The 26623-nt window shown below is 38.6% G+C and overlaps 1 protein-coding gene across 6 annotated transcripts in view; it reads right to left on the bottom strand.

Moving 5' to 3' along the window:
- PRRG1 (proline rich and Gla domain 1) overlaps nucleotides 1–26623 on the bottom strand; it is a 112120-nt gene that overhangs the window by 58684 nt on the left and 26813 nt on the right. For all 6 annotated transcript variants that reach the window (XR_011385350.1, XM_008272494.4, XM_017349917.3 and 3 more), the window contains exon 2: nucleotides 3454–3504. Coding sequence is in view for 3 of the 6 variants with exons in the window: in XM_008272494.4 (XP_008270716.1) it covers nucleotides 3454–3463 (10 nt within the window). In the remaining 3 variants the exon portion in view is untranslated. The remainder of the gene's footprint in view (nucleotides 1–3453; nucleotides 3505–26623) is intronic.

Raw genomic sequence — 26623 nt, 5'->3', positions numbered from 1 at the left:
ATACTCTAACATTATGCAAAGAATATACTGTGAGCATTTACCCATTTCTAAAATCCTCACTTTACCTTTCTTGTGAAAATGTTAATTCTTTACTAGAATTTTAGACATAATTTTAGTTATATAAGTTTTTCTTTTTTGTTCCAGCATCTCACCTAGTCATCTCATACTATTCTGGTATTCCATGTGCGTGTATTATATTCTTTGCATCAGAAAAGCCACAAAGATAAGCACCTGCCAGTCGAAAGGGGTGACTTTCACACAGGCCACGTAAACAGCATCAGGCCCTTTACTTTGGCTACCTTCCCCCTTGTGGGTTGTACAGAGTGAGCCTCAGAATTAAATTTTCTTGTTATCTGCTATGGTTACTGCCATTCAGTGTTGCTGCCTTTTCAATTACTGCAGCCATGGACCTCTGCTGTTCCAAGAATATTTTTAATAGAATTTGAGTGAGCAATAGTCAGACAGTAAGAGACAGAGACAGAGACAGAGATCTCCCATTCTCTGGTTCACTCAAAATGCCTGGAACAGCAGGGACTAGGACAGGCTAGGGTAGAAGCCGGGAGCTGAAAACTCAACCCAGATCTTCTGTAGGTGGCATAAACCCAATTATTTGAGCTGCCACCACTGTCTCCCAGAGTCTGCATTAAGAGGAAGCTGGAGTCAGGAGCCGGAGCCAAGAATTGGACCCAGGTACTCTGATGTGGGATGCAGGCATCCAAACCTCCAGGCTAAATGCGATGCTCTTTTAGAATCTTTATTATTTGAAGCACTACAGTATCTGATACCCATGTGTTTCTGTTGTTCCCTTGAACAGTGATGGAGACTGAGCCATTTCCTTTAACCTATCTGTCCAGTCCCCTAGGAAACATATAAACATCATCATAGATCTTAAGAAACTAATTTCACCCATATCTGTCTCAGCAGCAGATATTAATTTCTAATTAACTCTACATACTACTCACAATGATGTGATATTCAGAACATGCTTTATTATAAGAAAATAAAAACTGGATATGACATAAGAAGACCTAGTTATGCATTCTGGCTCTCCATTTATAGGCTCTGAACTATGTATAAGACTTCCTCTTATAAGCCTCAGCTTTATAACACTTGTATATAAAATGAGGATAATAATCCCTATGTACGTTGTAGGGTGTCTTACCACTCAAATAAGATAATGCAGAGGAAATATCTGTGAGTTATAAAGTGCTATGCAGGCACTTGTTAATATCAAAATAATTACAAAATCTTGCGTCCAAAATATTAAGCCCTAGCTATGAATTAATATATAGCAAATGAAATTTCAATGTCATACACTATAGACACTGGTGGTGGCATAATAAGGAATTAAGTATGTAAGTCTGTTCTTATCCTCCCCTTCTGTTAAGACTTAGATTTTATGGATAGCCTTTCATGTCATATAAAATAAAGGATCGTACTTTAAACACATATTCACAAATAATTTTTTCATTCAATAACAAAGAATACTAAAAGAGATTCATTTCAATTTTAATTCAATTTTATATTTTCACCTACACTGAACAGCTACATAGCTGTGTTCCCTGTTTTCATGGATCCTTAATTCATTTAACAAGGTCAATGACATAGTTTTATATTTTAATTTGTGTACCTTTGTATGATAAATTGAGCTACATTTGTGAAAACTGTCAAATCCGGTCAAACCTTCATTGTACATCACCAGAAATAAGAAAGATGAGCACACAGTAGTATTTTTTCAGGAGTCATGTTGGTAATTAACAAATGTAATCAGGCAAACTAGGCACAGCTTGCCAGAATAAAGGATAGTCTCTGAGATTCAGGACGCTACTGATGCTTTTAAACTGGCCAACACAATCCAAATGCTGCTGTCACAGGCTTCCCTATTGGTCAAAGCAACAAAGCAGCACTCTTTGAAGCACTCTCCTAATCTCATCTCCAGGTTGGAAACATGCCCTCTCTGCAAATTACATTACCATGCCCTGTTCTTTAACAAGAACTCTATTAATTGCCTGATCATTTGAACAAATACTTGCTGAGAAATCTTTTAAAGTAAGTACTTAATGATTCTTTGCTAGAGACTGAAGATCAGAATGAAAAGAAAAAGAGGAAACAAGAATGGAATGCCTTGTCTCAGTACAATTATCTTTTCCATATGGCTATCATGATATCTGAGAACCAGAACATTCTCCAAACGTGCCAGAAGCCTTTGGAATTGAATGAAGACCAAACCACAATGTGCTACTCTGGAAGCTTCCATTGACAGCTGACTTGGAAGCAGTGCGATAGCATGGATTAGTCCCAAAATTTGGACTAGTTGTTTTTTTAAATTTTTGTTTACTTTTAAAGTTTCTGAGATTTTCACGATTTGTAAAGGTTTGGATAAAAAGAGAATCCCTAAGAATCATTAATTTCCTACCTACAGAGTCCCCAAAATGGTGAGGTAAGCACAGTGCAACATAAGGAGAAACTCTTAGTTACTTGCATGACCCTAGTCCCAGCATTAATGCCGACAGAAGTATCACCAAATAACATCATTATAACTCCTGAAAGAACCAATAACTATACATTTACCCAATAAAGATGGCAATGAGCAGAAGTTACCATTTTATTCCATTATACTCCACAGTTCTCAATGCACTTTCACACATACTTTTAATCACAACTTCTTGGGACTAGAAGTGCAGAATGTATTAATCCCACCTCACAGATGAACAAACAAGTTTAGGGGGAGGCTCAAAGATTTGATCAAGGTAGCAGCAGAACTCGAATTCAGGCCTTCTGACTGGGTCCAGTACTCTTTGCACTATACTAAATAACACCAAATCTTCTTCTGAGGTCCTTTATAGCACTTTGACTTTATGATCTACTTTGATCAGAACTATTTATGAAGTCACAGTGGTGCCTTATTAATATTGACAATGAAATTACCTTAAGTTTGTCTACTGTCTATTGACTACAAATAGCCTTATGAGAAATCAAAAATAAACACAATTCATCTAATGGTTCTAAATGTTGAGCTTTAACATTTTAAGGGAAAACAAAACCATTTACAAATCAATTCAGCAATTTTTCTTACTACTATCATTGGTTGCATAGTAGAATCATTGTCTTGTTTGTGTATGCTACTATCAACAAAATTTAGCAACCATCAGAAGCATATGTATAACTGTGCTAAAGTTGTAAAGAAACTGGGATTCAGGCAGATCCATATAGTATCAAGTTTGAGCTATCTCTCCCTAAAACACCAAAAGAAAATAGAATACCAGTAAGCAACACGGGATACGTTGGTCTTTCTCTGCAAAGTCCCACTCCAGACAAAAATTTTCTAACTTTGACGAGACATACAATTTATATGTCCAAAAAATACATTGAGTTAGTTAAACATTTAACTTCCTGTCTACAGCGGATTAAATATATGTAGAGAGTCAAAATTGAAAAAGAATAGAAACTTACCCCTCCCCATGTTTTCTTGTGGTCTCTGGCACGTCCCTGGCTGATGATTCCCTGTACAAAAAAAAGAGCACATACACACAATCAGATTCACAGTGGCTGAGTCACTACATCAGATAAGCTGCAATACGCTGATGCGGTCAATGTGAGCATTTCACTTCAGTGCATTCCAATCCTGCTCCCTTACAGAAATGTTGTCTCCATCACAGACAGATATCTAATCTCAGAGGACAGAAACACTATTCTGGAAGCATGGACTTTCTGTCATCTTTGACCTTCTTTATCTGGTATTAGTTTCTGCCCTTGCCAAATAAAATCATAAATTGGTCACACGCTTATCTGTTAAGAAAGCAGTGATATCAACAAAAAAATGGTGGACAAAAATACCAAAGGGCCTAGTGTTAATAACCAGGCTGGCATGTTATTAGTTTACCTGTCCATATATTCGCTGCAATATCTTTCTGTGACAAATCCAATACCCTCAACAGTGTAACATTTTCCTGAATAGTGTCAAACAGCAGTACCTCTAATCAAATTATCCCTGAGGCAAAACAGCCCACAGTTTTTCCTTTAAACAGTATGAATCAATGTCCATGAACTACCAACAACAGAAACTTCAGGGAAAACAAAAACAAAAACAAAAAAGCCACGTATTGCAATTGCACAGAGAAAGTATTCACAGGAGAATAGCAATTCTGGTTTTAAAAGCCTCCTCCCGTAACACCAGCATCCCATGTGCACACCAGTTTGAGTCCCGGCTGCTCTACTTCTGATCCAGCTCCCTGCTAATGTGCCTGGGCAGCAGTGGAAAGTGACACAAGTGCTTGGGCCTGTCACCCATGTGGGAGACTCAGATGAAGCTCCTGGCTCCTGGCTTGGGCCTGGCCTAGCCCTGGCCATTTCAGCAATTTGGGAAGTGAACCAACATATGTAAGATCTCTCTCTCTCTCAGCCTTTCAAATAAATGAATGAATGAATGAATGAATGGTATAGCATTTGCATGTAACCTATGCACATCCTCCTGCATACTTAAAATCATCTCTAGTGGCTGGTGGTGCAGGTTCCTGTCTAACAGCTCTTCTTCTGAGCAAGTTCCCTGCTAAAGGCCTGGGAAAAGCAGAGGAGATGGCCCAAGCGCTTGGGCCCCTGCCACTCATGTGGGAGAATCAGCAGAAGCTCCTGGCTCCTGGCTCCCTGGCCGTTTCGGCCACTTTAGGAGTGAACCAAGGGATGAAAGACCTCTCTCTCTCTCTCTCTACTTCTCTATTTCTCTCTCTTGGTAAATCTGCCTCTCTCTGTGTAATTCTGAATTTCAAATAAATAAGTTTTTAAAAATTATCTCTAGATTACTTACAATACCTAATACAGTGTAAATGCTATGTAAATAATTGTTCGACTATTTAGGGAATAATGACAAAAAGAGAAAGCCTGTCTTTGTCCACTACAGACATAATCTTTCGTTTTCTAGTATTTCCAGCCTGTGGTTGGTTGAATCTGTGGATGTGAAATCAGCAGATACAGAGGGCCAACTGTACACAAAAACTGATTCATACTATAACACTTCATTTCCTTATAAAGTTCAGTTATAGAGATACCAAACATGTATTACTCACTGTCATGTTCCCAGTCTGGAGTTAAGCACCTGAGAGGTAAAGCTACAAGATATCATCTATCAATCCATAAAGCAATTAATAACCTACATGAAGTTAAACAGAGACTGCTGAGGAATAAATATCGAACACTGAGATCTGTGTGACACTGGACAAATCATTTTCTACCTCAAATTCTTTACTAAAGGAGGGGTTAAACTATATGAGTATTTCCCAAATTACTATCCACAGAATGCCAAAAGGTGTGTTTTTCAAAAATATCTTATCAAATGAAATGTAGGAAAAGTTGATTTAAGGTTAAACAATTTTTTTTTAATTACAAGACTTTTCGGAACCTTTGAAACGCCAATGAGCAATGTGACAAAAGCACAGTCTCAACATGCTTGTCTGCGTAGTTTGTTTTGAAAGTAATCAGTGTTTCTCCGGGACCCTATTCTTTGAAGGTCATTTGGGAAACTAGAGGAAATAACTTCTAAAACCTCTTACAGCTTTGGAATTCTATTGTTTTCTAATAAGCTACTAACTATATGAACCCAAATTAACATAAAGTGAATTAAGAAAGAAGTCAAAGAGGCTAGATTCTCAGAGAATTTTGGAACTGAAAATAACTTTACTTATTTATTTCTAAAGATTTATTTATTTATTTATTTATTTGAAAAGCAGAGTTACAGGGAGAAAGAGAGGGAGAGACAGCCAGAGAGAGAGAGATCTTCCATCTACTGGTTCACTTCCCAAATGGCTGAAATGGTGGGAGCTAGACCATTCTGAAGCCAGGAGCCAGGAGCTTCTTCTGGGTCTCTTACATGCATATGGGGCCCAAGAACTTAAGCTATCTTCCATTGTGTTCCCAGGCACAGTAGTAGAGAACTAGATCAGAAGTAGAGCAGCTGGGACTCAAACCGGCGCCCATATGGGATGCTGGCTCCTCAGGCAGCAGCTTCACCTGCTACACCACAGCGCTGGCCCCTGAACTTTATTTTTTTAAATATATATTATTAACTTGCAAGGCACAGCCTCAGACAACAGGCAGAGACAGACAGCAAGAGTGACAACAAGAGAGCAAACTTCCATGTCCTTGTTCACTCCCCCAAAATGGCTGCAACAAAGAAGGCTGGGTCAGGCCAAAACCAGGAGCCAAGAACTCCATCCTGGTCTCTCACATGGGTGGCAAGGGCCCAAGCAATGGGTTATAATCATCTGCTGCCTTCCCAGATGACTTAGCAGGGAGCTGGATCAGAAGTGGAATCCTAGGACTCAAACCGTCACACTGACATGGGGTGCAGGCATTGCAAGCATTGGCTTAACTTGTTGCACCAAAATGCTGGCCCCTGAAATGAACTTGAGAAATCATTTAATTTCTCATCATCCTACCTTTTCTGAAAGTAGCAGACAGCTCTCAAAAACATCTTACACAGAACATTAATATATAAAATGGGTTAGGGCAGAACTCTGGGTTTGAATTGGGGTAGAGGTCTGCCTGTTCCATGCAGTGGACTTTCTCTGTGAGGCAGCCTGGATATACCTTATGAGAAACCTAGCACCATAGGAATTAGGGCTTGAAATCCAATGACCCCTGACCTATCAGAGGAAGCAATTCTGAGAAGGCTTTAGGAAAGACTGAACTCTTACATATACTCACAGGAAGTTCCTTCACTTTTCTCAAGCATCACCTCAAGTTTAACTGTAACCCCACATAAGATAAATAAAATGATCATTATGTAAATAGAATCATAAAATTTTTCTCACTCCAGAAAAAATCCTAAGAGAGTTAGATATTAAATTATAATCAATGTACAAATGAGAAGTGACAAAAAAATTCAGCAGAAAATGATATGGCTAAATTTGGATGTCAAGACGGTACCTCTGGCCAGCAGAAGGCAGAGGATATTTGAGGGATGGGAGTAACTTGATCAGGGACAGTGATATCAGAGATGCTAGCTAAATCTGGCAGGACGTCTTGTATTTTATTTCTGTTTATTCTTTAATATTTAATAAAGTCCTTCTGAAAAGAATCAAGTCCATTTTAGTTGTGTTGGGGGAACCACAAAGGAAAGGGCTGTCTGTGAAGCAGGAGCCAGCGTTTGGAAAGAGGAATTGCGTCCCCAGAGGTCAGCATGGTGGAGAAAAGAGCCACTCTTGGAGGCAGCTATTTTCCACAGGAAGATGAAACCAAGGAGGCAAAAATCAATACCACCTGTCAGCCACCGCGCCTGGCCTTAAACCTCCAAGATCAGAATCTTGTTTTAAAGAAGAATTTTCCTTACAGAGATGTGAAGTTCAAGGCCTGCTTCCCATATCACTCCAAACTTCAAACTCCCCCACTCCCAGGTTACCTCCCTGTTTTGTCTTCTGTTGTCTTGGTTTAGGCTCCTCTTTTCACTTTGATTGCCTGCTGCTTTCTCTAGTCTCTTCTTTCCAACAGCTGGCGAGTGAGTGAGTGAGTGATTGTGTGTGTATGAGGGAGAGAGAGAGAGATTTTATACATCTCTAAGTAGGAATGTTCCTCAATCTTGATTCTCAGCCAGGTCCCTATCCCAAACTAAACATTACATCTAAAGTAATCACAACACACTTAAGAACAACAAAGCAGCTTTTAGCTAGACATTAGGAAAGTTGAATAAAATAATCACTGTTCCATGGATTTATCCAGCCTAGCATTAAGCATCCTCTACAAGCAGATTCCACCTTCCTTAAGACTGTACTTCAGAGACTGGCATTGTGGCATAGCAGGTTGGGTCATTACCTTCAACACCAGCATCCCATACTGGCACTGGTTCGTGCCCTGGCTGCTCCACTTCAACCCAGCTCCCTGCTAGTCTTCCTGGGAAAGCAGCAGAGGATGGCCCCAAGTGCTTGGGCCCCTGCACCCACATGGGAGACCTGGAAGAAGCTTCTGGCTTTGGCCCATCATGGCCCTGGCCATTGCAGCCATTTAGGGAGTGAACATCCATTCCCCACCCCCATCTCTCTGTAGCTCTATCTTTCAAATAAATAAGTAAAGCTTCAGAAAGAGATTACACTCCAGCCAAACTGACCTCCATACGCATCCCCCAAATATTCTTTGAATTGTCCCAATTCTATGACTCCACTCACTTCTTCTGCTATTTTGGCTCCTACAAAAACTCTGTTTACCTTACAATATCAACACTGAAGCATTACCTGAGCAGGAAATAATATATTTTTTCCTTTGAAGTCTCATATAATATACACATAATAGGTAGCTTAAGGTGCTACCTCATAGAGATATGTATATCATATAGTATCTATTAGCCTATCTAATTCTCAAAGGGTAAGTAACTTGCCTTGATCTGTGTCCAGTCCATGAAGGGCATGAGTCATTCCCAGTGAGGGTTCTAGTGGTCTACATGAACCAGACTTAGGAGAAGCTCTTATGCCAAACACGTTTAAGCACCGTGCTGGCTTAAGTTTCCCTTAATATAATTTTTTTGACAGCCAGAGTTAGTGAGAGAGAGAGAGAGAGAGAGAGAGAGAGAGAGAGAAAGGTCTTCCTTTTTTCATTGGTTCACCCCCCAAGTGGCCCCTACGGCCGGCATGCTGCAGCCGGCACGCTGTGCCGATCCGAAGCCAGGAGCCAGGTGCTTCCTCCTGGTCTCCCATGAGGATGCAGGGCCCAAGAACCTGGCCCATCCTCCACTACCCTCCTGGGCCAAAGCAGAGAGCTGGACTGGAAGAGGAGCAACCAGGACAGAATTCGGCGCCCCAACTGGGACTAGAACCCTGAGTGCCAGCGCCGCAGGTGGAGGATTAGCCTAGTGAGCTGCGGCGCCAACCAGTTTCCCTTAATATAAATCAATGTTCCATGTTTGCATATCTCTTTAATCAATTTTTTTTGCTAAATACATTTATTGTTTACATTTACTTAATGGTTCTTTCAATTAAATCACTTGTTACTTCAGTATACACTTTACCTTTGTTCTATAAAATGCAAAATCATGGGTTCAATGTGTTACATATTTTACATATTTTTTTAATGCATATAACATGCTAACTACTAAGATTCTGGAATTTTTCCAGGTTGCACCTAGGTATGCAAAGTACGTTGAAAGCAGGGCACTTTGTGGAACACTGTTCATTCCTATCTTCAGTCAATCCAAAAATAATTAGTGAGTGTCTTTTACTTGCCAGGGACTGCTCTGTTCTTCAGGGCAGCGGTTCTCAACTGTGGACAATTTCCCTCACATGGGACATTTGGCATTGTCTACAGATATTTTTGTTTATCCTGACTGGGGAGGGTGCTACTAGAATCTGGTGTGTTGAAGCCCAAGATAGTCCTAAATATCCTACAATGTACAGAGCAGTTTCCCACAACAGAGAATTATCTAGTCCAAAATGTCAATACTCTCAAGGTTCGGAAATCCTACTATATACCAACAACTGCAAACAAGAGAGACAGATTCTCTGCTTTGATGGAGCCTACAATCCAGTGACAGAACGTTACAGATGATACTCTCTTTCAGAATAACAGGTGAGATTCTGCAGTCTAAAGTTCTCAGGATATCTTCTCTGTGTACATTTCTTATATAGAGAGTTATGCTGGCACTAAGTAGATTTCTAGTACCATGACCTATTTTTATTGTGACTTAGGCTTTTTTTTAAAATTTCTGGTGGGCTCATATAATTTATAAATAACTTGAAAATGCAGAAATATATTGTTCAGTACAGTACTTAAGTAGAGCATGCTAACATTATTAAGAGCCAAGTGTCACTAAAACTACCCAAGAACTAAAATATAAACAGACACATGTATCCCAAACTACAGGTCAAGTGTTATAAAAGTGGACCCTATAGTTTAGATAGAGATCCAGAACAACCTTATATCAATGTCCTGGGAGCTACTATCATTTCAGTTCAGCAAATACCAAACAAAATACCATTGTGCAACACTCAGTGGTTTGAACGCTGATTGAATAATTACCATGGAATAACATACTGGGCAAAGTGTAGGCTTCTTCACATATTACTTATTTAGTGAACTAAAACTTTCTGAATTTTGGTACAATAACAATACAGCCTGCATCATACTTTGTCTTCTTTTTGGCAAGTATATCTTTTTTTGAGAACTACATTTTTTTTCTGTTTATTTTTCAGTCTCTGAATTTTTACTATAGTTTGTTTTAATTGTACCTGTTTAAGGTATACAATAGAGTGTTTTGATATACTTAATAGATACACAGATGGTGATTAGAGTTAAGCATAGCGTTTAAAATTATTTTTAATTGACACAATAATTATACATATTTCTAAAGTATAGTGTGCTATTTTAATACATGCTTGCAATGTGTAATTATCAAATCAGGGTAATTAGCATATTTATCATCTCAAATATTTACCATTTATTTATGTTATGAATATTCAAAATCCTTTCTTGTAACTATTTTGAAATATATAATAAGTTATTGTTAACCATAGTTAATCCACTGTACCATAGAACAGTATAACTCATTCCTCCTATCTAACTAGACATTTGGTACCTAATCACTAACCTCTATCTCCTTCTCTTCCCTCCCATTCTTAGACTCTGGTAACCATTATTCTACTCTCTACTTCTGTGAGATCAATTTAATTTAGCTTCTCCATCTGAGAGAGAACAGGCAGTATTTGTCTTTCTGTGAAGCATGACTGCTTAAGTAATAACAGGTTGTACACATCCTGATGAGTTCTAACAATAGGTCAGAGCATGGGCTTTGCCACCACACATTCCTGGTTTTGAGGTCTGGCCTGCCAATTACTAGCTCTGTGACCTTGGGCAAATTATTTAACTTCTTTAAGCCTTGGCTTCTTCAACCATTAATGACAGTCCTAATCTCATAGGCTTTGAGGTAGGATTAAAAGAGATCAGTTAAAATAGTCCTTGATAATAGTAAGCAGGACCTGTGAGAATGATAAGAAAGACTTCAGTTGTTCATTCCATTCCCAAATGTCTTGGTTCAATTTAGTTCTTGTGGTTTATTTTCTAATTGATAAATCAGGTTCAATACAGTAAGTAGAACTATTGAATGCTTGAGACAGAGGGTAGTATAATATATACTTTGTGAGCTGAATTTTTAAATTAAAATTTGATTTTTTAAAATTGTAAGTTATACAAGTTTCATGTATTTCATATATACAGGTTTAGGAACATAAAGATAGTTCCCACCCTACCTTCCCTCCTGCCCATACTCCAACCCTTCTTCAATGTTTTAGTTTAAGCTTTAGTGTTTAAGTTTGGCATGCATCGGGCCGGTGCCGTGGCTCACTAGACTAATCCTCTGCCTAGCGGCGCCGGCACACTGGGTTCTAGTCCCAGTCAGAGCGCCAGATTCTGTCCCGGTTGCCCCTCTTCCAGGCTAGCTCTCTGCTGTGGCCAGGGAGTGCAGTGGAGGATGGCCCAAGTGCTTGGGCCCTGCACCCCATGGGAGACCAGGAGAAGCACCTGGCTCCTGCCATCGGATCAGCGTGGTGCGCCGGCCGCAGCGCGCTGGCCGCGGCGGCCATTGGAGGGTGAACCAACGGCAAAGGAAGACCTTTCTCTCTGTCTCTCCCTCTCACTGTCCACTCTGCCTGTCAAAAAAAAAAAAAAAAAAAAGTTTGGCATGCATAACCCAAACCAAGTTCTTTAAAAGCTTCCCTTACCATTTCTGAGGTCTGTTAAGTGTGCTTGTCTCTCTTTTCTCAGCCTTTCTTTTGACAATGATAACCTGGAAACTCCTATTTCTGGTAGTTATACTTCTTCTGGTAATCCTCTGAGAGTCAATTACATCTAGCTCGTTATTAGTTTTGAAATATTGCAGGCTACATTCTAGTTCGTAGAGAAGCACTCCGATGCTGACTTGACTTTTCAGCCACATGGCTCTCTTGAGCCTGGTTAGAGAGGTAAATCACTTCACCATCCTATATAGTGCCTGAATGCACCATTACATTAACCTCTGGCCACCCTACTTGAGTCAATACCAGTCCTAGTGTCCTGCTCTTCCCCAGGCCCCAAGGTCTTTCTGATTTAAGGAGGAAAGGGTCTCATGGCCCTGTGGCTTACGCTAGAGGAGATGAGGTGCTCCCTAGAGCCCATTCCCACGCTGTGGTGTCCCTTAAAGCTACAGATGTCTTCAGCTGCCTGAGGGCTCTTCTGTAAGTGAAAAGTTTATTATACTAAGCATCTGAGAGCTTTACCTTCTGTACCTTTCCCACTTCTACATCCTTCGAATAACAAAAATTAAATCTGAATTCATCATATATCTATTGTAATAAGGCTGTTTCACTCATGTTATCTTACCAGTACTTGCGCTAGCCCTGTAAGGTAGGTATAATAATAGCGACTGATAGATGATAAAACTAAATTTCAGAAAATCAACTTACTCATGTTCACACAGTTAGTATGAAGGAGCATTCTATGATTTTTAACTTGTCAATGTATTGACATAAAAATGCTAACATTAAAACTCTACAACTTTTCAAACACACCAGTATAATTGGTATACAGATGAAGATTCACATCCAGGATTTTTTAACCTCAGGTTTCTTTTTTTTTAACATTTTATTTTTGTCAGTTTATTTTTTTAACTTTTATTTAATAAATATAAATTTCCAAAGTACAACTTTTGGATTACATAAGCTATCCCCCCGCCATAACCTCCCTCCCACTGGCAACTCTCCCATCTCCCACTCCCTCTCCCATTCCATTTACATCAAGATTCATTTTCAATTAGCTTCATATACAGAAGATCAATTTAGTATGTACTAAGTAACCTGGGGTTTCTTACACCAAGTCCAGTGCTCTATCATTCATTCATATGTGTGTGTGTGTGTGTGTGTGTGTAGTCATTCAACTAATATTTACTGATGGCTTATTACATTTTAGTAATTTTGCAAAAATACTGTGGAGCTAACAGCAAATAAGACAGATATGATTCTGCCCTAATAGAGCTGAGTGTCTATTTTTAACGCAAATAAAGGAACTTAAGGTTTTAGAGGAATTCTTAAAAGTTCAAGGAAGAGAGAAGGTTGGAACAGTTAAGTCATATAAGGCTTTACTGGCTGAATGTAGAGGAAAACCACTGAGCAATACCCCTATGTTCATAAAACAACCTACTGCCTAGAAGCTTGCTTAATTCCCCAGTTACTTTGACTTTTAAATACTTCCTATGGGCCATTCAGTTCATCAGGTCCATGATCTCAAATATATAAAAACAATAACTGATATAAAAGCTTGATATATGAATACATGTGATATATATAAATATTATTCATTAATATAATTATTTATAAAATTAATAGATTATAAATGTAAATACATTAGAAAATACTTTTAAAAATTAACATGTAACACATAAATATTTACACATGCTATTCCCCACCAGGCAGCAATACAAAATGCTGTCAAACATTGCTAAATTTGGAGGATATTTACCTCCTAGAATCTGTAGAACAAGGCTAGGCAAGTCATGCAAATAAAGAAAGGACACTTTGTTTCAGTGCACAGTCATTTGCAAGTCTGTGTATAGTAAGATGAAACAAATTTATCACAGTCACCTTTTAAATTCAACAGATGCACACTACTCAAGTATACACTGTGTGTCTACTGTATGTGTAAGTGCCAAAGGATATAGAAGGAAACAAATCAGACAAAAATCTCTGCCCTAATGAAAGTTACAATCTCCAGGGAAAGACATAACAAACCTGTACCTGTTTATTTAAACAAGCAAAATGTATAGTGTTTTCATGATTAGTGGGTAGATAGTGGTGCATACCAAGAAGAAAATGAAATGAAGTAGAAAAGGAAAGGATAGGAATTATTAAAATAATGATTATTGGTTTAAGGCAAGTGCCTCTGTTTTGTTTTGATTTTTCTCTTAAAAATTGTCTTTTACTAGCTTTACTAATAATAGCAGTTTTTCAGCAGACTTTTCCTGGGTTCAGAGGCTTTCTACAAAAGGCCAGAAAGCTTTGAGGACCGTATGTTTTCTGTTGCAAATTCCCGATTCTGCAGTCATAGCACTAAAATAAGCACAGAAAAGAATTTATGTGTGGCTTTTTAAATTATCCTTTATTTATGCACACTAAAATTTGAATTTTACATAATCTTTATGTGTCATGAATTATTCTTTCAAATGTTTTAAACCATTTAAAAATGTAAAAACTATTCTTGGTTTAGAGCCATAGAAAAACAGGCAGCAGGCCATTAACTGCTAATCCCTGATGCAGATAACCAAATGGTTAACTGAATTCTTTATAAATTTTTATAAATCAAAAAGTCAAAATAATTAAGAAAGACTAGCATAAGTATTATTGAAATACAAAGATCCAATACCACCAATAACAGTTACAAATTTTTCTAATAACTTTCAAGTGACACATTAATTTTATATGACAGTGGTACTTATATTTCTGGTACAAAATAAAGTATTAAAGATAATGGTATAACCACCTAAATAAATCATGCTAAGTCTTACAACACCTCAGTGGATAAAAAGAAGTCACTGCAAACTACATCAAACAACCTAGATGCCCTATAAAGCATTTGATGAACTCAACTGTGTTCTCTAAGTTTATTTCATCCACAGTGATGTTTCAATTATCACTTCCATTCCAATAAGACACAAATTTATATATGCAGCCTTGACTTTTCTACCAAATTCCACAATTCCAAATGCCTCACAGAAATCCATACATGGATATGTTGTTATCACTTGAAATATCAAAGATCTAAGCCAAATATGTTTTCTACCACATCTATCTTTTGCTTCTCTACATTCCATAATTACATTAATGCTACCTGCATTATCTAAGTGTTGTGCAATGACACTTTAAGATGTTAAATAGTATATCAACATATCACTAAAGTTTTGCTTCTCCCAAGAATTCACTTTTTTCCTTCTCTACCTTTCCTCTCTACTTTTTTCCCTCACCTAGCATCTCCCCCACAAGTAGCTAAGCCATTCTGTGTTCAGTGCTTCAAATTAAATCAAGCTTAGGTCAGAAAAAGAAAAAAAATTAAGTTTTTCTGTCTTCTAAGGCACTTGGGGAAATGAGAGATGTTCTATCAAGCATAAAATGATTTAAAGAAATAGTTGAGAAGAGGGTTCCCCTCTAATCTGACTTACCCATACTTTCCTCCTTTGGGATGAAGGAAAAAGTCACTGGGACTTGGGATAAAGGGCTAGGCCAGCAGGAAACAAATGGATTCAAACTAAAGGGCCATTTGTGAATGAAGTGTGAATGAAGGGGGAGGGGGAGGGGAAGGAAGGTGGGCATTTGTCTAGCAGTCAAGACACAGGTTAGGATGCCCATGTCCCACATCAGAGTACACATTGAGTTGGATCCCCAGTTTTGGCTCCCAATTCCAGCTTCCTGCTAATGCAGATCCTGGGAGGCAGTAGTGATGACCCAGGTAGTTGTGTTCCTGCCACCCTTGTGGGAGACCTAGATCGTCTTCCAAGCTCCCTGCTTTGGCCTCCCAGGATGTTGCAGGCATTTGGGGAGTGAACCAGTAAATGAGGTGCCAGACTGTCTCTCTCTCTCTCTCTGCACAAATCCTAAGTATATACCTTACTGAATTTTCACAAAATAAGCACACTCTAATTAACCCAAATCAAGACACTGAACAAAACATTACTAGCACCTCAGAAGCCCTCCTCCCATCCTCTCCAATCACTACCTTTCAACAAGGGTAGCCAGCAAACCTGATTTCCTTATTTTTTTTTAAGATTTATTTACTTATTTGAAAGGCAGAGTTACAGAGAGGCAGAGCATATCCTCATTTACATATTCATTCTACTAGTGATGGATATTTTGGTTGTTTTAAGTTTAGATTTATTACAAATAGTGTTGTACACATTCTTATACATGTCTTTTGATGAACCTGTATATCTGTTTCTGTTGGGTATATGGCTAGAAGTGAAATTACTGAAACCCAAGTATACATATACTCAGGTCTACTCTGCAACTAAACAGATTCCCAATGTAGTTGCACCAATTTATATTTCCAGTAACAAACAAGAGTTTGCTTTGTAGTCTATCAGAATTTTGGTATTGTCCCTTTTCTGCTTGCTATTCTGCTGGGGAAGTAGTATGCAGTGTGCATTTTTCTGATGAATGAGAAAGTTGAACACCATTTGGTATGTTAATTGGACCTTTGAACATCTTTGTGAAGTGCTTGCTTCAAGTCTTTTGTCCATTTAAGCAGGTGTTACCTTTGAGATCAGCAAAAGGTCATAATTTTCTAAACAAATGAGTTCTCTGTGGTATTGTAAAAATATCTTTGAGCAAATATATTTGAGCAAGAGACCAGCCATTAAAAAAAAAAGAAAGAACTAATTTAGAACTAATAGGAATGTGGTTTGGTGCCATATCTAATTCCAGAAATGTTCTGAACAGAAAAAATAAGAAAAACATTAAGGTAGAAGGAACCTTAAAGTAGAGAATAGATGAAAAAGGGAGAGGGCATTATGAAAACAATGCATGTGGGCAATATTTGCTTCTTTTTGGTAGGTGGGAAGCAAAACACACACAGGAAATAGCTTGAGAATCACATTAGTCTTAGTTACTGTTCAGAAAGTTTTTTCTGAGGAAAAGAAGCATGGATGGGCACTGCCCCTATTATATAGTGCTATATTATTCAGGGCAGTTCTGTGCTTGTAGTCAAAACAGTGAATATTCTGAAAATGAAAAAATCTGTCACCTATAAGTGTGGTCCATTACATCACAGTTGTTAAGAGAGGAAAAATGGTCATTTGTATATATCCTTGAATAGCCAATATACATATCCTAACCTTCCTTTAACCTCACAAGCCTACATTAGGTCTTTTTTTTTATGAGTTACCAGAATGTCCTGTGGCATTGGCTGCTTATTTTTAGTTTACTGATTAAATTTTAATGATTCTTCAGACAGCAGAACAATCAGTTAAAGAAAGTTGATACTGCTAGACAAGATCAATGCTTAATGGATATCATGTATAAATGAAAAAGTAGAAGAATAAACAATATGGTTTTGGTTGTATTATCTTAGGCATACCACAGCACAGAATTTTAGCATTAAATATAAAAAATTGGCATTTTAAATGTAAACACATAAGTTCAGATATTCCAATATTTTTAAATAAGTAAGGTCAAATATACAAAATAACTTTAAGAGCTCAACATATACAACTCAACCAGAAAGAAATATCTTCTCACATTTTAAATTCCCACACTGTCCTACTTGGTATGTATGTCACAAAAAATGACATTGAAAAATCATTGCAAATAGCACATGAGACAAATTTGATATGCCTCTGAGGCTTCCAAAGGAAAGAGTTCTTTCTGTGGCATATAATACTGTTGCATCACTAATAAATCATGTCACTGCAGTGAATATGTTTAAGGATATAACATTACAGCTACTGGGAGAACCAAAATTTAATGGTTTGACACAATTAAGACTGCATATTTTTGCAGAGTGAAGTTTTTTTTCAGAGATTTATTTTACTATTTATTTGAAAGGCAGGATTAGAGAGATATGAGAAAGAGAGACAGAGAGAGTTCTTCCATCTGCTGGTTCACTCCACAAATGGTCATAATAGCAGGGGCTGGGCCAGGCCAAAGCGAGGAGCTCAGAACTCCATCTGGATCTCCCACACGGGTGGCAGAGGCCCTAGTACTTGGGCTATCTTCCACCGTTTTCCCAGGCACATTAGCAGGCAGTTGGATTGGAAGTGGAGCAGCTGGGACTTGAATCAGTGTTCATGTGGGATGCTGGCATTACAGGGTGGCCCCAGGATTAAGCTCTAAAACAATTACACCTTCAATAAAGATTATTTTTGAGTAAAGGTTCATTTATTTTTTGTAAAAAAAATGTATTTATCTAAAAGGCAGACACACACACACACACACACACACATACACACACACATCAACAAGAAAGATCTCTGATCTGCTGCTTCATTTCCCAAATGCCTACAAAAGCCAGGGCTGGGCCAGGGCCCAAATTTGAAGCCAAGAATGCAATCCAGGTCTTCCACATGGGTGTAAAGGACCCAATTACATCAGCCAGACCACTGCTCCTCGAGGTCTTCATTAGCAGGAAGCTAGAGTTAGGAGTTGGAGGCAGGAATTGAACTTAGGACTCCAATGTGGGACATAGGTGTTTTAATCACTAGGCCAAACACCTGTTTCTCAGGTCCGTTTCTTGTAAGAATCTTCAAAAAATTCTTAAAGGAAATTCGTTTCAAGAAAAAAAAGGAACTGAAAATGCTGCATAAGAATAAGAATTACATCCTATAAATATGTAAGTGTGCGTTTGCTTGTAAAGTAAAATTAAAAGGCTCTTGCAGAATTAGTTTTTTAAATTTTACTTGAAAAAGAGACAGACTGAGGGAGACTTTCCATCTATCAACTCATGCCCCAAATGCCTGCAACAGACAGGGCTGGACCAGGCTGTAACAGAGCCTAGAACTCAATCTGGGTCTCCCACATGACTCGCAGGGAGCCAAATATTGGAGCCATCACCTGCTGCCTCCCAGGGTATACATTAGTAGAAAGTTAGAATAAGAAGCAGGGCCAAGACTGGAACCTAGTCATTCCAATATGGAACGTGGGTGTCCCAAGGGCCATTTTAATCACCATGTCCACCATCCATCCCACACTTGTGTGTATGTGCAAACACGAAGAGTGTTATTCAACAGTGAGGGAACAAATATACATTTACCCATGAGTGTGAGCTGGCCTAAACAGAGAACTAGACTTTTTATCCTTTGAAAACTAATAACTTCTCCTGCAGAAGCAGCCCAGACAAAACAACAAGGATGGATTCGTGAGACAAGCTGAGGTTTTTGGATTACACTAACCACATAGGGGAAAATATCTAAATATGATGGAGAAATGCCAGGCTTGAATTGTCTGTTGCTTTCATTTTTATTTTTATATTCCTCTGATCAGTCTAATTGAACCAAAGAGCTGCTATGACTTCCCAGACAAAAGCAGAAGAGAAATGAAACATAGGTCCTGGAGAATCCACAAACTAGAAAATGAGATAAATTACATTTGACTAGAAATCACCAATTTCCAAAGGGAGATTTAATTTCATAATGACATCTTATTTTGTTTATAGTTGGCATGAATTATGTATATCTTGCTTATATATATATGCTATATCCTCATGCTCAACACTATACTTGACATAGTAAAAATGCTAAATTTATTAAATAAAAAGATATTTTAACAAATTTTGCTAATATGGTATTATATTTTGTGATCTACTTTTTTCACCTATACATATAAGACTCTCTCTATGAAATTAAACACTTCAAAAACATGAATCTTAATGGCTGAATTATATTCATGTATCATAATTTAACCATTCCCTAAATATTTTGCAATTAGGAAATAAACCTTGCTACATCCACATATTTAAAATGTAGCCATTTTTTTAGTATTTTTTTCTTTTTTTTTAACTTTTATTTAGTAAATATAAATTTCCAAAGTACAGTTTATGGATTACAATGGCTTTCTCCCCCCTATAACTTCCCTCCCACTCGCACTCCTCGCATCTCCCGCTCCCTCTCCCATTCCATTCACATCAAGATTCATTTTCAATTATCTTTATATACAGAAGATTGATTTAGTATATATCAAGTAAAGATTCCATCAGTTTGCACCCACATAGAAACACAGAGTGTAAAATACTGTTTCAGTACTAGTTATAGCATTACTTCACATTGGACAACACATTAAGGACAGATCCCACATGAGGAGTAAGTACACAGTGACTCCTGTTGTTGACTTAACAATTTGACACTCTGGTTTATGGCATCAGTAATCTCCCTAGGCTCTAGTCATGAGTTGCCAAGGAGGCTATGGAAGCCATTTGAGTTTGCTGACTTTGATCTTATTCACACAGGGTCTTAGTCAAAGTGGAAGTTCCCTCCTCCCTTCAGAGAAAGGTACCTCCTTCTTTGATGGCCCCATTCTTTCCACTGGGATCTCACTCACAGAGATCTTTCATTTAGGTCTTCTTTTTTTTTTTTTTCTCAGAGTGTCTTGGCTTTCCATGCCTAAAATACTCTCATGGGCTCTTCAGCCAGATCCGAATGCCTTAAGAACTGATTCTGAGGCCAGAGTGCTATAAAATGTAGCCATTAATAATTACTTTTTTGCTGTCATAATACAGCAAAGTATATATTTAAAATATAAATTGTTATTCTCATTTCTGATTATTTCTTTGGGACAGATGAATGTGAGAACCTGGATTTTGACATCTGGAGATAGAGCAAGGTTATTAGTAAAAGTTCACACATATGTAAATTAATTCCATCATTTCGCTTCTTAACAACTAGCAGAAACAGATTATAAAAACTGGAGTTTTCCCTTGGGGAATTAGAGAGGGTCTGGCCATGAAGAGTTGGATCACAGAGGGTGGGTGGGAGACAATTGATCCTGCTCAGGCAATATTATACAGGGTCAATCTGTTCTGCTCCTTTATTAGTTATGAGATATTTCTGGGAATCTGCCTATTCTCCTAGAAAAGGCTTCCTAGGAGAAAAACACACAGACTTGGGAAGGCCTGAGAAGGAAGGGCCAAATATAATCTGTACACACCATGGGGGATTCATTTCAAGGGTTACTGAATGCATATGATCAGTTGCTGCTTTACCTCTCAAAATTATCTTATCTAAAAGCTAAGTTGTTACATATTTCTGGATATCACTTGATTAGTAGAGTATCACTAAATCATGATAAAAGATGGAAAAGTATGCCAAATCAACATATTAGAAACATAATATTTCAGACCAAATTCGCATTATTTTCTCATATTCTAACTTGTTCTGGAAAGTATTAAGGATGATTTCTTTGAAATTATATAATAGAAGATAAAGTATAAAAGTAAAAAGCATTTAAGGAAAACACGACAAAGGGAAAAAGAGAGAACAGAAAAGACAAAGATAGGACTCAGGATTGTATACACCAAGTTTTCTGAAGTGTTCTGCAACTTTGATCAAAAAAGAAACAAACCGCCTATTAGCCAATGCCAAGAAATCCAAATTAGTTACATGAGCCATGGTGTCCCTAAGATGAAAACAAACCAGCTGTCCAGAAGCTTCACTACTCATGATTTTGAGATTAGAGAGAAAAATTATCCATTGTGTCCTCAAAAGAATAAATGTTAATGAACAACATCTTCAGCATGCATAATACTATATTTTATAGTATCATTTCTTACAGCTTTTTTCTTATAAGTAGACCACTGGCAAAATAGCACAGAGCAGTATATTCTATATTTGTATATTTAGAAATGACTTCCTAAAACATCCCAGACACAATCAAAAACACACCCAGTATAATGTTATGCCAAAATGCACCTGGCTGATCCAGACCAGTGTCTGAAAGCCATTCTATAAACAAAACCTAAAAGATCTGACTCACTCTACTGTCCTTTCTGAAAGAAGATAGAGAAAGAGAGAGGGAGGGTGGGAGGGAGAAGGGAGGGAGGGAGGAAGAAAGAAAGAGGAAAAAAACGTTCTGAAAGAAATACTGATAAGGGGGCCAGTGCTATGGGCAGTGGGTTAACACCCTGGCCTGCAGCACTGGCATCCCATACGGGCGCCGGTTTGAGACCCGGCTGCTCCACTTCACATCCAGCTCTCTGCTATGGCCTGGAAAAGCAGTAGAAGATTGCCCCAAGTCCTGGGGTCCCTGCACCCATGTGGGAGACCTGGAAGAAGCTGCTGGCTCCGGATCGGCGCGGCTCTGGCCGTTGTGGCTAATTGAAGAGCGAACCATCGGATGGAGGACTTCTCTCTCTCTCTGCCTCTCCTCTCTCTGTGTAACTCTGACTTTCAAATAAATAAATAAATCTTAAAAAAAAAAAGAAAAAAGAAAGAAACGCTGATAAGTAACCTTATAGGCCAAGGCCAAGAGTATTCAGAATAGCATTCTACTCTAAATAATTACAGGCAAAGGATTATATATAGTTCACTTGGGGGTATCCTTGGGTCTTTAGTAATTACTATTTGAGGGACAGTGCCAGTTCTAGTACTGGCTGCTCCTCTTCCGATCTTTCGATCCAGCTCTCTGCTATGGCCTGGGAAAGCAGTGGAGGATGGCCCAAGTTCTTGGGCCCCAGCACCCACTGTGGGAGATGGGAAGAGGCTCCTGGCTCCTGGCTTCAGACTGCACCCATCTGGGGAGTGAAACCAGCGGATGAAAGATCTTTGTCTCTCCCTGTCTGTAACTCTACCTCTCAAATAAATAAATAAATAATCTTTAAAAAATAAAAAAAAAAGATTTACTATTCACCAGAAGCAGACTGCCAAGCTTGCCAAGATTGACAAAGTTTTGTCAAACTGATTTACTGAATTAGTATGGCCCAAACAAAGCCGGATGTTTGTGATTATATCGTTATAATTAAAAAGTAACTCCAAATTCCAATACTAGAGTTCAACTGTCTGGGCATAATGTAATTAAGGTTTTGGTCTGAATTACTGGTCACTTTAGTACTTCATTTTCAAGTGGGTTCAAAGTCCTTTGTAAACTCTTTCCCCCAGTTACATACCTTTTCATCAGAGATGAAGTGAGGGAACAGTGGGTACAAGAAGGGGTTCCATCAGTTTTTTTAGTTCCCCCAACTCTGCATCACTAAGAACATTTATAACATTTTACCTGATCTGCACATTTAGAATCTTGTGAATCCAGAAAGGTAAATAACAGCATTATCATTGCAAATAAAGAAACTGAGACTTGGCTTGCTCTGAGCCACCTCCTAAGTCCGATTCTTACTACAGTGTTGAACCAAGAATGGAAAATTCTCAGCTCTCAGCTTAATTTCATCCATCTTAGAATGGATTTTCTAATAGCAAAATGGTCATTTTTGTGACCAGCAATTAAAAGCAACAAATAAAATGGCATGCAAACGTGAAACAGATGTCCTAAGACAAGGCTCTTAAGTAAACTGAAAATAGAACTTTGTAAAAATTAACAGTGGGAATGTGAGAGGAAGGAGGAGGAAGAGTTGGAGCGTGGGCGAGCGGGAGGGCGGGGGGAAGTGTCACTATGTTCCTAAATGTGTATATAAGAAATACATGAAACTTGTATAACTCAAATAAAAATTTTAAAAAAGAAAAAAAGAGAGTTCTTTCCGATTATATTTCCTCTTCGACTGCAACAGGAATTCCGCCAACTGAGTCACCCTAGCTCTCTCAAAAACTATATATTTCCCACTTTTAAGCCTTTGTTCACACCATTCTCATGAATTTAAATATGATATATCTTACTTTTTGGCTTACATAGATCCTAATGTCATTACTAATAACAGCATAATTATCCTCCTCCTTAGAAAAATATCTCCACTAGCCAAGGGGGACAGAATCTCTGTTCCCTGAATTTTATACAGCATTCAAGCCTGTAGTCTTCATTCTTATTTGCTCACCAATTTTCTCTGTATTATTTTCCTCAGATTATAAGATGCTTGAGGATCAGGCCATGACTTGGCCTCTCTGCACTGATCCAGCATCCAGCACCCAGCTGGCACAAGGAAAATGTTCAGTGACTGATGATTAAGACACCAAATCCCCTAAACAGCCTAAATAAGCTACCCTTCTTTCACTGTAAATTTGAAAAATCTTTTATTTTCCCATTTTCCCTCTTACCCTTCTTTTTCTACTTTATTCATAACGCAAAACAAAATTACATGTTTTAACACTGAATTAAATGGAAATTATAGTATGCTATGTATGAGGAATATTTATTTTCTATTCAACAAACTCATGCATTTAAGGCAGTTAACTTGAAAAATGCATAAGCTTTAACTGTTGCTTAATAATCCAACATACAAACACTTATCATTTATTTAACCAGTCTCTATTGGTGTTCAATTAAGATAGTTCCATTTCCTCATTAGAAATAATGCTGATAAATGCACTTACAAATACATTTGCTGGCAGTAGGGTATTTTGTGTTTTTTAAATTTATTTTAAAATTTTAGATTAATGTGATACTTGTACATTTTTAAGTGATACAGTGCAATTTTCAACACATGCAAATCTCTTTATTTTTTATAAAATGTTTATTTTCACCTACTTAAAATGCAAAGCAATAGGAAGAGAGAGAGAAAGAGAATATCTTCCATCTGCTGGTTCATCCCCCAAGTGCCTGAAACAGTCAGGGCTGGGCCAAGTTGAAGCCATGGTCCGGAATTCCATTTAAAACTCCCATGTGGGTGACAGCCATCATATGCTGCCTCCTGGGATACATTACAAGGAAGCTGGATCAAAGCAGCTTTTTTGTCATTTAGACTTGAATCAGGACTCCCATATAGGATGTGGGTGTCCCAAGATAGACCATGATGTCTATCTCTTATTTTCTGAAATTAAATACCTAGGGTAATTGATTATTGTTAACTTCCCATCCAGGAAGTCTGTACCAGTTTCATTTTTGCCACGCATGTATAGAAGTGCTTGCTGGGGGTCGGCGGTGTGGCATAGGGCATAAAGCCGCCGCCTGCAGTGCCAGCATCCCATATAGGCGCTGGTTCAAGTCCTGGCTGTTCCACTTCCGATTCAGTTCTCTGCTATGGCCTGGGAAAGCAGAAGATGTCCCAAGTTCTTGGGCCCCTGCACCTGGGTGGAAGACTCAGAAGAAACTCCTGGCTCGGCCCAGCTCCGGCTGTAGCGGACGGCCATTTGGGGAGTGAACCAGTGGATGGAAGACCTCTCTCTCTCTCTCTGCCTCTGCCTCTGCCTCTCTGTAACTCTGCCTTTCAAATAAATAAACAGATCTTTAAAAAAAAATGCTTGCTAACAGAGAGTAGTTGCCTCTAGTTGGCAGTTGTGTGTGTGGAGGGGGGGTGAGTAGGAGGGCTGACTGTAAAAGAATGGGGAAAAAACCAGATTATGGATTGAGGTCTTAAAAACACATATGAAGTAAAATGGTAGACACAGAAGTTTTCATTACACTGGCTTCTATTTTTTGGCATGCTGATCTTTTATACTTAAAAACAAACTTTTTAAAGGTTTCATATTCCCCATATTTGTCAACAATAAATCTTTGCATTTTGTTTTTCAACTTAGTGAACTCAGTAAGTTAAAGATGGTATCTTGTTATCTTAATAAGGGTGGATATGTAATACATAATGTATACTATGGGCTAGCCCTTTCTTCTTTTATAGCCTTTGTTTTAAACTGTGCACTCTCTGTTCTTTATGGGAGTACACAAACTGTTCTTCTTTTTTTTTTTTTTGACAGGCAGAGTGGACAGTGAGAGAGAGAGACAGAGAGAAAGGTCTTCCTTTGCCGTTGGTTCACCCTCCAATGGCCGCCGCGGCCAGCGCGCTGCGGCCGGCGCACCGCGCTGATCCGATGGCAGGAGCCAGGTGCTTCTCCTGGTCTCCCATGGGGTGCAGGGCCCAAGCACTTGGGCCATCCTCCACTGCACTCCCGGGCCACAGCAGAGAGCTGGCCTGGAAGAGGGGCGACCGGGACAGAATCCGGCGCCCCGACCGGGACTAGAACCCAGTGTGCCGGCGCCGCTAGGCGGAGGATTAGCCTAGTGAGCCGCGGCGCCGGCCTCTTAATTTTAAAAGCATGCAAAAGTATTTTTCCTCAAAAATAAACTATCCTCTTAGTAAGATCTTTACATGTGTGTCCCTTATTTGAGCTCTTCTTCCTCACAAATGTGGCCCTCTAAGGGGAAATAGTACCAAACGGGACACAAATTTCTGGAAAAAAAAAAAGCAATTCAAAAACAGAGAGGCCCTCACAACAGCTCCTTCCTTTCTAAGAACAATCGGATAGAAGAGCTGTGGAGGCAAGCTTGGTCCCTGAGGAAAGTGAACTACAAATATCATTGCAGTACTTCCTGTTGCTGTAGTAAGGACAAGGGAACCTGTGACCGAAAACAAATGCTCTGTACTCAGATAAAGAAAAAGACATTAAAATGTACAGTCACCTAGACACATGTAATCTCATGAATCACAGGCAGGAGGACCCTAAGAAAGCAATGGAGGAGAACAGCTTGGAGCAGCATTACACATGAGAGGGGCCTAGGAGTTCCCAGCCATCCTCGGCTTTACTCCAAGAAGCTTCAAAAGAAAATCTCACAGATAACAAGGGGCTCAACCGACACAAAAATTAAATTCACACTAAAAACAGGGGGATCCATTGAATGCTATTGCCTCTCCTCTATTAAATTCAACTCACATAAGGAAGAAGGAATGGAAGGAATAATTATTATGGGCACCTAGAAACCACAGAATCCTAGAAAGCAGGCAGATTATTTATAGGGCTAATCGTTTACAGATTCAAATGTTTTCCATACTGCTAGGGCCACTACAGAGTTCATCACTTACTTTGTTAAATGGTTTCCATACTGCTGGGGCCACATTCTTAAAACCATAGTCTCTGGTACTATTACTTATTTCCAACTCTGATCATATCCTGTCTTCTTGGAAATAGCTAAAGTAAGCTTAATTTGAAACCATGAGCCATGAAAGCCTCACTTTTAACAAATGTGAAGAAATAACAAATTTTCTGTCCTTTAGACTTAAGATGGTGAGTCTAGCAGGAATACTAAGGTAAGAAAAACAACAGTAAGAACCACTG

The sequence above is a fragment of the Oryctolagus cuniculus genome, chromosome X, assembly GCF_964237555.1.
Source record: "Oryctolagus cuniculus chromosome X, mOryCun1.1, whole genome shotgun sequence".
In the NCBI taxonomy this organism is placed as follows: domain Eukaryota; kingdom Metazoa; phylum Chordata; class Mammalia; order Lagomorpha; family Leporidae; genus Oryctolagus; species Oryctolagus cuniculus.
The sequence above is the reverse complement of the archived record's forward strand: the minus strand, read 5'-3'. Positions and strand labels throughout refer to the sequence as shown.